This window comes from Octopus bimaculoides, chromosome 22 (assembly GCF_001194135.2).
Source record: "Octopus bimaculoides isolate UCB-OBI-ISO-001 chromosome 22, ASM119413v2, whole genome shotgun sequence".
NCBI classification, from domain to species: domain Eukaryota; kingdom Metazoa; phylum Mollusca; class Cephalopoda; order Octopoda; family Octopodidae; genus Octopus; species Octopus bimaculoides.
The window spans coordinates 4044590-4056085 of NC_069002.1; the positions used below are offsets into that span (position 1 = coordinate 4044590).

General features: G+C 37.3%; 1 protein-coding gene across 2 annotated transcripts in view; it reads left to right on the forward strand.

The window, feature by feature from the left end:
- Positions 1–11496, forward strand: part of LOC106867675 (acyl-CoA 6-desaturase) — a 56219-nt gene that overhangs the window by 34656 nt on the left and 10067 nt on the right. For both annotated transcript variants that reach the window (XM_014912624.2, XM_014912616.2), the window contains exons 3-12: positions 1575–1721; positions 2357–2503; positions 3956–4057; positions 4677–4736; positions 5243–5308; positions 5835–5895; positions 7622–7698; positions 8090–8187; positions 9107–9283; positions 10156–10281. In XM_014912624.2, the coding sequence (XP_014768110.1) occupies positions 1575–1721; positions 2357–2503; positions 3956–4057; positions 4677–4736; positions 5243–5308; positions 5835–5895; positions 7622–7698; positions 8090–8187; positions 9107–9283; positions 10156–10281 (1061 nt within the window). The remainder of the gene's footprint in view (positions 1–1574; positions 1722–2356; positions 2504–3955; positions 4058–4676; positions 4737–5242; positions 5309–5834; positions 5896–7621; positions 7699–8089; positions 8188–9106; positions 9284–10155; positions 10282–11496) is intronic.

Consider the following 11496-nt stretch of genomic DNA (forward strand, 5'->3'; position numbering starts at 1 on the left):
GCATGTGTGTGTGTGTGCATGTGTACGTGTGTTTCTGTCTCTTTACAAATCAGAGCAAAGGTAATCAATACAGCAAGTAGTTGTTTATAGCTTTTATGTTGCTTTCTTTCTTTTTTTTTTAAATTTCAAAAGCCGAGTTATTTCACACTGAGTTATTTTCTAGTAACTTGGTGTGAAATGTCGGTTCCTGTAATATGAAAAGAAATGTATTGGTGTCTATGAAATGCGTGTATATATATATATATATATATATATATATATATATATATATATACATGTGTGACTGTCTCTGAATACATACATTTGCACGCAGACATATATATATATATATAGAGAGAGAGATACATGCATATGTACATGTGTGTGCTTGAGTTTACAAATAGGAGAAAAGTCTATCAATACAACATCTGGAGTTTGTGTGTGTGTGAGTGAGTGTTTTATTTATGTATTTCTCAAGCTTAGAGTTCACACGTTTCTTTAAGTAATTTATGAAGTCTCGGTTTTGATTTAAAAAAATAAAAATAAAGAACAACAAGTGTGTGTGTGTGTGTGTGTGTGTTTACACATACATGGTAACAAGATCCATGTATATATGTACTTTACTATGATGTTAACCACAATTTGTCTTAGTGAGGTATTTTTCAACAAAAGTGCTCAGCAAATATTCATAATTATAACATATTTGTGGCTGAAATGAAATTTATGTAAGCTTATATCGAGTGAAATACACTCACACACATCTATTCCTCTATTTTTTTCCTTCTCATTACACACACACACACAACCACATATGTACACACATACATACTTGCATACAGATACACAGACACATGTGCATACATATATACACACACTTATTTTTGGATTTTTTTTTATTATATATATATATGTATGTATGTATACATGCATACATACATACACACCTATTTCTTTATCTTCCTTCCTTTTTTTTGTTCTTCTTTCAGTCAGTAGATGTGGCCATTCTGGGGCACTGCTGTGAAGAATTTTAGTTGAGCCTAGTACTTATTCTATCAGTTCCTTATGCCAAACTGCTAAGTTAATAGGATGTAAACACACCAGCACCAGTTGTCAAGTAATGGTGGTGGATAAAGACACACACTATACATATACAATGGGCTTCTTTCAGTTTCCGTCTTCTCACAAAGCTTTGGTTGGCCCAGGGCAATAGTAGAAGACATTTCCCCAAGGTGCCATGCTGCAGGGCTGAACCTGGAACAATGTGGCTGGGAAGCAAACTTCTTACCACACAGCCATGTCTCTCTTTCTCTCACTATATATATATATATTTATACACAGGAATATAGATTGTGTGTCTGTATGTATATGTACAATATTGAACACTTGTACACAAGGTATGTGTTTTGCCAGCTCATAAGTTATCTCTCGTCTACAACTTCCAGGTGTTTTAATATCAGGCGGAATGATGAGAATATGTTCTCTTATACCTATAAATCACAGGACCTGTTCCTCTTTGTGTAAAAATAAATTTTGGGTTGTGTAGTTTTACAAATTTCTAAATTTTGAAACTCTATTTTCAATATTCTTTTTTACAGGAAGCATTTCGTGCTTTCCACAACGACTTGTCATTTGTACGGAAATTCCTGAAGCCGTTACACATTGGATCTTTGTGTAGTGATGAATTCCCAGTGACGGAGATGTCTGCAGATTTTGAAGAGTTACGTAGAATGGCTGAGAAGATGGTATGTTCATATTTTTATCCTTCCTCCCCTCTCTGTCTCCCATACATATGCATGGGCTTCTTTTAGTTTCCGTCTACCAAATCCACTCACAAAGCTTTGGTCAACCCGAGGCTATAGTAAAAGACACTTGCCCAAGGTGCCATGCAGTGGGACTGAACTCGGAACCATATGGTTGGCAAGCAAGCTTTTTACCACAGCCACTCTCATATATATACATATATATAGTCACTATGAGTATATTTAGACCTCTTCTAGGAATATTTTTATCCAAGATATACTGGTTTAATGAGATATTTCTTCAATAAATATATTATAAAATATGAAAATATTATTAAGTGTGAAAATGGAGAGATTCAATGAATATAAATTAATTTAATTTATGCCCATTGAATCTCTCCATTTTGAAACTTCATAATAATAATAATGATACACACATACACACACACACACACACACACACACTCTATCCAAATTTAATTGATCTCTGGTGTGTTAGTATTAAGAGGATTAATTTCACATTGCAAAAGATAACACCCTACAATGGCTCTGATACCTATCCCACCCTTACAGACACCCACACTCCCCAACCTCTTTGTTTAATTCCATTTTTTTCTTTTTCTCTTGTTTATTTCCAGGGATTATTTAAACCAAGTTACTGTTTCTTTTTCCTAAATGTGGGACACGTACTTATATTGGAGGTATTCGCTTATCTTACCCTGAAGTACCTGGGTACAGGATGGCTACCCTATTTCCTCTCTGTCCTGTTTTATTCCATTGTCCAAGTAAGTACCCTAGATATTAATTTGTTGCTTTTGTTGTTGTTGTTGATGTTATGTCAAAATTGGTGTTTTCCCCAGGCAATAGGAGAATTTCAATTTGCAGCAGGGAGCTGTACCTTTCATGGTACCTATTTGTATAAAGGTACCATATTTGCTAAAAAGGATCTGACTGTACCTTCTTACTCCTATCCACAGCATGTACCACTTCTCCATTCTTCCTTGGTTAATTTTTTTTTTTTTTGTTACATTCATTTCTCCATGCTAGCATGGGAATATTGTTATTTAATAATATATTAATGCTAAATATTAAATATTATTAAATATTCACAAGATTGTGGTTTTGATTTCCAAACATTTGGTGTGGTGTGTTCCTGATCAAAACTCTTCATTTCACATTGCTCCAGTCCACTTGTCTGCAAACGGGTAACCCTGTGATGGACTGACATTCTGTTCTGAGGGATTTGCGTCCTTTGTTCATGCTGGTATGGGCTGGACGGTTTGACCAGGGCTGGTAAATTGAAGGGTTGCACCAGACTCCAGTCTTATTTGGCATGGTTTCTACGGCTGGATGCCCTTCTTAACGCCAACCACTCTGAGAGTGTAATGGGTGCTTTTTACGTACCAGTTGCATGACACCAATGTCTGCCATGATTACGATTTCACTTGGCTTGATGAGTCTTCTATTATATCTTTCTTTTTAACTTATTTATGCTTTCTGTTTGTGTTTTCCTTTTTTGTTTTCCTCCTCACAGCTGTCTGTTATGACAATCTCACTATTTTGTAATTGTCAGTTTCCTTGGAGACAGAAAACAATTTTTTTTTTGCTTCGATTTTGTTTTGTTCAGGTTTCGTGGTTAAGCTATTTTCTATAAGTTTTCCATTATTCTTTACTAAATACTTTTGCTGTCAGGCAGTGGATATTTTATAATAGTTATCGTTGTTTAACTTCCTGTGTTTGTGGTAAATACAATCTCTTCTGAATCAACAATTTGTTTTGTCGTTATTTTTATTATTTGGGCAGGATAACACACAGTTAGCCTATAAACAGATGTTCATTCAAATATTGGTTGCTATGGCAGTAATGCTACCTAACACATCTAAATGTTGACCAAATATATTAACACACATAAGTATGTAGCAACACTATCTTTGTCAGAGATAACTTGCTATGCTAAGTTAGTGATGTATATTAAAATATAACCAGATGCATAGGCACATAGAAGTATATATATAGCAGCATTGTCATCATCATCATAATGACCGCTTTTTCATACTTGCACGGGTCAGATGGAACTTTATTCAGGCAGATTTTCTGCGGCTGGATGCCCTCCCTGTTGCCAACGCTCTTCTATTTCCAAGTAAGGTAATATTTCCCGACAATCAAACATGTTTTCACAAGAAATTGGAAATGAAAGAAACCATCATTGTCATTATTGTCATTATTGTTATTTCCAGGCCCAGACAGGTTGGATACAGCACGACTTTGGACATCTTTCTGTCTTTAAAAGAAGCAAATTTGACCATTTTTGGCACTATTTCACCATGGGATTTATAAAGGTCACTATTCTACTATTTTTATTCATTCATGCATGTGTTTTTGCCTTTGTTTTTTTTTTTTACTTCTTTCTCTTCATTTCCTTTTTTCCCTCCTTTTCATTTTTCCTTTTCTTCTTTTCCTCTTTCTTTTTCCCTTTCCCTATATTTTCTTTTCTTTCTTTTCCTCCTCTATCCCTCTCCACTCTCTCAATAAACTATATATATATATTAGCAACTGAGGCAGGATTAATACTGAGCGGTAATTTTTAACACCAATCAAACTATACTGCAGTGGATACTGTGAGAGAAACTTTCGTGTTGGCTTTTCGTGCAAAGTGCACCTCTTGTTTATATTGTTAGTGGGGAGATAAATTCCTGCTGCCTCCAGCACCAAGACCACCAAATCATGTGATTTCGACTTCTTTGGCTTTGTTAATAAAGAACACTTGACTGCTAGAAATAGCAGCGATTCATCTCCCTGCCAGCGATATACAGAAGAACAGTATCAGAACAGTGAGCTTGTTGAAAAAAAAATTATTAGCAACAGGGGCAGTATTAATACCAAGAGGTAATATTTATCTGTATATAAACGTAGATGTTTTGTTAAACTATAATCTACAGTGACTTTTCTCTATTTCAGGGAGCTTCACCTGCCTGGTGGAGCCACATGCATTACCAACACCATGCAAAACCGAATGTGGTATGTACCTTACTTTTTATTTGTCTTTTTCTCTCTCCTCCTCCTTCTCCTCCTCCCACCACTTTCTTTAAAATATTTTCACCAGGTAAACAATGACAGTTGCTCCAAACTTTTGACTTGGTAACTGTTATTAGGCTATAAAAAAAACCCCAGATTTTTATCCAACCATACCATATTTTCTGGCATACATGTCAGTGTAGCATTTAGTGCAAGCTGTCCAACACATTCCAGCTTGGAAGGAGGACATCAAATGAGGATGATGATGATGATTATATGCTGTGACTTACTATCAATAAATAAATGCAGCAGGGCCCAATGGATTGATTTTCCCCAGGACCTATAAATGTTGCTAAAACGGCCCTACCTATTGCTTCTCTGTCCCCACTCTTCATCATCATGACACCAGACCATCACCCCACATTAATTTCAGTCCTATGAATTCTGTTTGATTCCTCTGAAACCTGATAGTTTATCTCTCTCTCTCTCTCTCTCTCTCTCTCTTTCAGCTTGATAAAGATCCTGACATCAGAATTGACAAATACTTTGTCATAGGAGATACGATGTCTTTGGAGGTAAGCATTTGACACCTTGTCTGTTTGTCTGTATGCCTGCCTGAGTCATTGGAGATGTGTCTTAAGAGGTTTGTATCCATTCTTAGTTTGTCCATGTGAGTATTTGCGTCTGCGTGTATGTGTGTTTACACAGATATAGCTGTGTGGTTAAGAAGGTTGCTTTTGTGTTTTGGGTCCAGTCCCATTGAATGTCTTTCGTTGTGCTTACGCATGCGTGTGCTCACACACACACACACACACACACACACACACACACACACACACACACACACACAGATATATACATACACATCTGAAAATGTGATATGTTTGTCCGTTAGCAGCCTTGATACATGTATGTGTGTGTCTCAGAAAAAGAGAGGTTACTATGTGTATAGTGTGTGTGTGTGTGTGTGTGTTCATGCAAGAGAGATTGTAGTTATGAGTGTAAAAACAATTATGCCAAAAACAAATTTTTTAAACTGATGATGACAGTCATATGACAGTAACAAGTTATGAATTATCAAATATCCAATTCTGTTGACAGGTGGCAAAGAAGAAGAAGAAAAGTATGCCATATAATTTCCAACACAGATATTTCTTTGTCAGTAAGTATTTTTCACAGGTTTCATCTCTTTATCTCTTTTCCTTGTTTCAGTCATTGGACAGCAGCCACACCAGGACATTGTTCTGCTGGGTTTAGTTGAACAAATCGACCCCAGTACATATTTTTGCTCAAGTCTGGTCTTTATTCTGTCTCTTATGCCCACTAAGTCACAGGGATGTAAATGAACCAAGATTGGTTGTCAAGTAATGATGGGGGACAAGTATGCACATACACACTCTTACACACACACACACACACACACACACACACACACACACACACACACACACACACACACACACACACACACACATACACACACACATATATGTATGTATGTATACATGACAAACTTTTTTCCATCTACCAAATGCACCCATAAGGCTTTGGTCAGCCCTGGGCTATAGCACAGACACTTGTGCAATATGTCACGCAGTGGGATTGAACCTGAAACCACGCCTGGCCAAGTCATTTGATTTTGCTCATCATTAGCAATGCCTTCTTGGTATTCTGGCAGAAAATGAAATCTCTTCAAAGCATTTCTTTTTGTTTTGTTTTGTTTTAAATCCATGAGGCAAACCTATAGTTTTAGGAAGTCCATGGTAGGGTGGGGGATTAATAGAGGTTATTATTATTATTAAGAAATTTGGCATCGTGCCATTATTAATGAAGATTATGGTTTCTTGAGAATTGGCACAAAATGTAATTTCTTTTCTACGAGCTGAGGGAGGAGCCTCTACGAGATCACTCAGCCAACTAGAAATAGCTGGTAAATCTCCTTCAAAATACACTATACCATCTTAAATAAGAGAAGGACACATTAGATTCCACCAAAAGCAAAGTGTGTGGTCATGGGTGGATTGCCTTTGATCAAAGGCTTGCTCAGTTGAGTTGCAGCTAAACTGCAACTGCATATGTTATTCTTTTATCTTTCACTTGTTTCAGTCACTGAACTGTGGCCATGCTGGGGCACCGCCTCGAACGGTTTTAGCTGAACAAATTGACCCCTTGTGCTTATTTTTAAAGTCTGGTACTTGTTCTATCTGTCTCTATTGCTGAACCACTAAGTTAGGAGGGCATAAACTAACCGACACTGGTAGTCAAGTGGTGAGGTGGGACGCATGCACACACACACACGCGTGTGTGTGTGTGTGTATATATATATATATATATCATCATCATCATCATCATCGTTTAACGTCCGCTTTCCATGCTAGCATGGGTTGGACGATTTGACTGAGGACTGGTGAAACCGGATGGCAACACCAGGCTCCAGTCTGATTTGGCAGAATATATATGTATGTATGTATGTATGTATGTATGTATGTAAACAGAGTTAGCGGTTATAGTAACCGACTAAAGAATAAAATATCCATATGTATTATTGGTATCCATTACCTGTATTATGCATGGGCATTGGTGTGCAGGCACACTGCACACACAGAGTGCAGATAACAACAGGATAAACAAGAGTTTATCAGGAACCAGTGCAAATAATTAGAAAAAGCTGAATGCATCCATTTACATGCTGTGCAAAACACAAAAGTGTAAAAAATACAAAATAAATGAAGAGTTTTTATCTGCTTTTCGACATGTGTGTGTGTGTATATGTGTGTATGTATGTATGTTAATGTGTGTAGAATTGAGGTAAAAATATCTGTTAGATCTTATTTCAAATATATTTCATTGTTTCCATTTGATTAAACTTGTTGTTGTTATAATTTCAGTTGGACCGCCCCTCCTGTTTCCTGTGTATTTCCAGTATGCACTTCTACACTACGCTATTTCAAGGAGAGCTTGGGCTGTATGTATTATTATTGCTTCTCTCTTTCTCTCTCTCTCTCTCTTTCTCTCTCTCTCTCTCTCTTTATCTCCCTTCTCTTTTTCTTCTTCCTTCCCCTTTTCTCTCATCTATGCATAACAGAAACATGTTGAGATATGAATTATAAAGGTCTCTTTAGCTGGAGATTTAAAAGTTTGTCACATGTTTGAAATGTTGGATTTTCCACTCCCCTCAGCAACTTCACGGTACTCTTTTTATCAGTTTTACTGAATAATACAAGCCTTGGTGATGCAAACCAGCACCAGTCTCTGAGTCCATTTGATGATGATGATGATGATGTGTGTGTGTGTGTGTGTGTTCTTTATAAACACATTTTCTTAAAGATTGTAATAACCCTTTCTTTCTTTTAAAGGACCTTGCTTGGATGGCAGCCTTTTTTATAAAGATTTTCTACCTTTATACTCCCTTTCTCGGATTCTGGGGAGTATTGGCATACTATTTTGTCGTCAGGTAAGCCTGCTTCTTCTATTTCACTTGCACAAGTCTTGCTGGTCTGGTAAGATGTTGAATACCTTTCACTTAACATTTGTTTCAATTTACATCAAGGACATGTTTTTAACTAAACCTAGCCCTCCCATACACACACAAGTACACACAAAAGTCTGAACTACAGTTAAAAGGATGCTTTGGAAAGGTGTTGCCATGCGCCTTGACTGCTTCTTCTTTTCATTGACCCTGATAGGATTGAAAGGCACCTTTGACCTCGATGGAATTTGAACTCAAAACGTAAAGATGGGACAAGTGCCACTAAGCATTTTGTCCAGCGTGTCAACAATTCTGTTAGCTTACCACCAATGCCTGTCTCAATAACAACACTAATAAGGCAGATGTTGTTGTCTGGCCAAGGAAAGGCACCTAGTTTCGCTCTCTCTGGTTGGCCTTCCTGACAAAAACAAAAGAACAGGTTCTGCTCCTTGTACTTTACAGCAATTGAATTATTAGCAGAACTGAAAGCTAAGGGCCTTGGGCATATTTCACTGAGCCATAAATTAGTTGTTACAACAATTCAACCTTGATGGTTTTAACAATTAAGAAAGGAAAGAATTTTTAAAATCATGAATGTAGATGAGGATAATAATGATGGCATGTCCTCTTCCTTTTATCTCCCCCACCACTTCTTCCTTTTCTTTTCTTTTCCCACCTCTGCCTCTTCTACCTCTTTCCACCACAACCTTCTCCCCCCACCATTACATTTGTTCTGTCTGTCCCAATCTGGTGTTGTTTTATAAAAGAGTTTTTCTTATCTCTCTTTATTTCTATATTTCTGACTAAATATTTTGATATTTTTTTTATTCTGAATTAAATCTTTTTAAAGTTTGTCTTCGAGATGTATCGACTGTAATGTTCTTTTCTCTTCTTCTGTCTTCAGGTGTGTTGAAAGTCACTGGTTTACCTGGGTCAGTCAGTCTAACCATATTCCAATGGATGTAGAACATGATACAGCCCAACCCTGGCTTGCCTTGCAACTCCATGCGACCTGTGATATTGAGAAGTCATTTTTCAATGATTGGTTTACTGGACATCTTAATTTCCAAATCGAACACCAGTAATTATTATAAATTATGACTAATTATTGATTGCGGATTCATTAGCAAGCTGGACAAAATGCACGGTGGCGAGCTAGCAGAATTTTTAGCATGCTGGACAAAACGCGTAATGGTATTTTGTCTGTCTGTATGTTCTGTGTTTAAATGCCACTGAGGTCAACTTTACCTTTCATCCTTTTGGGGTCTATAAAGTAAGTACCAGTCATGTACTGGTGTCAGTTAATCAACTTCTTCCTCTCTCCCAAAAACTGCTGGCCACTAAGCATTTTGTCTGGCATGCTAACGTTTCTACCAGTTCACCACCTTGATCATCATCATCGTTTAATGTCTGCTTTCCGTGCTGGCATGAGTTGGACGGCTTGACATTGAGCTGGCTAACTGGGAGCTGTCCAGACACCAATTGCCTGGTTTCTGCAGCTGGATACCCTTCCTAATGCCAACCACTCAACAGTGTGCTGGGTGCCTTTTACATGCAACTGGCACAAGTGCATTTAAGCAGAACCGGCATGAGTGCAATCCTGCAGCACCGACACAGGTGCTTTCTATGTGGCACTGGCACCTGAAAGGACAAGCCTGTATGTGAAGGACAGTGATACTGCTTGGCTTGGTGTGTCTTGATAATAATAATAATAATTCTTTCTAATTTTGGCTCATGCTGAGTAAGTTTGAGGAGAGGGCTTGGTTGATTATATTGGCTCCAGTGGTACTTATTTTATCGACTCTCAAAAAGTGAAAAGTAGAGATGACCTTGGCTCAATTTGAACTCAGAACACAAAACCAGAAGAAATGCCACTAAGCATTTTATTTTGTCCACTAAATCTGAAATGAAACCAAAATGCTAACATTTTTCTCATTGTTCTCTGTTTTTCAGCTTGTTTCCTACAATGCCACGGCACAATCTCTACAAGATTGCACCATATGTGAAATCATTGTGTGAAAAACATGGTATAAGATACGAAGTAAAACCCCTGGGGAAAGCATTTGTTGATGTTGTACGGTGAGTTTTTGCTCTTTCTCAGCTGTATTTTTTTTTCTTTTGTGAACCTGTTATTGCTGTCCTTTCTGTGTGTGTGGGTCTACTACCCCCTTACTAAGATTAAATGATATACAGGTGTGTATAAATATTTCGTTGTATACTCAAATAGACTGATAAAACACTTCTCATTCTTCTGACATCCCACTACTTCACAATAATGATAATGAAGACACATGACTCAGTGGTTGGAGCATCAGACTCAATCAAGAGATAGTGAGTTTGATTCCTGGATCGGGCTGTGTGTTGTGTTCTTGAGCAAGACACTTTATTTCATGTTGTTCCAGTTCACTCAGCTGCAGAAATGAGTTGCGATGCCACTGGTGCCAAGCTGTATCGGCCCCTTTGCCTTTCCCTTGGATAACATTGATGGCGTGGAGGGGCGGGGCTTGTATGCATGGATGACTGCTGATCTTCCATAAAAAGAACCTTGCTTAGACTTGTACTTTTGAGGGGGACTTCTTAGATGCAATCCCATAGCCCTTTTTGGCCGAAGGGGATCTTCACCTTTTACTTGTTTCATTCATTAGACTGCGACCATGGTGGGGCTCCGTCTTGAAAAATATTTTTAGTTGAATGAATCTACTCTAGTACATTAATGTTGGTCCAAACACCAACTTGATAACAAGGTTATTTTACCAAATTCTTCATTTTCTTTCAAAATTAGTTGAAATAAAGATACTGCCAATTAGAAGAATCTTCAAATATTTAAAGAACCCTAGTTATGTACCTTGCTTAAAGAGACATAACTCAATGCTATTACCGAAGTTTATTCCTTCTCCAGTGAAGTAAAATTCATTATGAACGCATTATCTTCTTTAACCTTTTCATAGACTCATAACCCAGAGAACATAGAGTACAAGTACATAATGGCACAAATTTTACAAAAAAAAAACAAAAAAATTGATGTAAAAATGATTGCTTTGATACATATATAAGTCAGTAAATAGTGGGGTTGTGTTAACCGCACGTGGAGAAATAATAGGAAAATGAAAAATAAGGCAGAATGCTAAACTGGAAGCATATTTTAATAGATAATGGTTGGAAAAATAAGGATGCATGAGAATGGAGAGTTGTGTTAGGTTTAAAAAAAGGGTTAAAAGTTTGTGTTAAGCAGGAAGTGTGGTGTCAAAACAGGAAGTGTGTGTAAGGGGAGACAAATGTTTTTAGTTGGAGTTA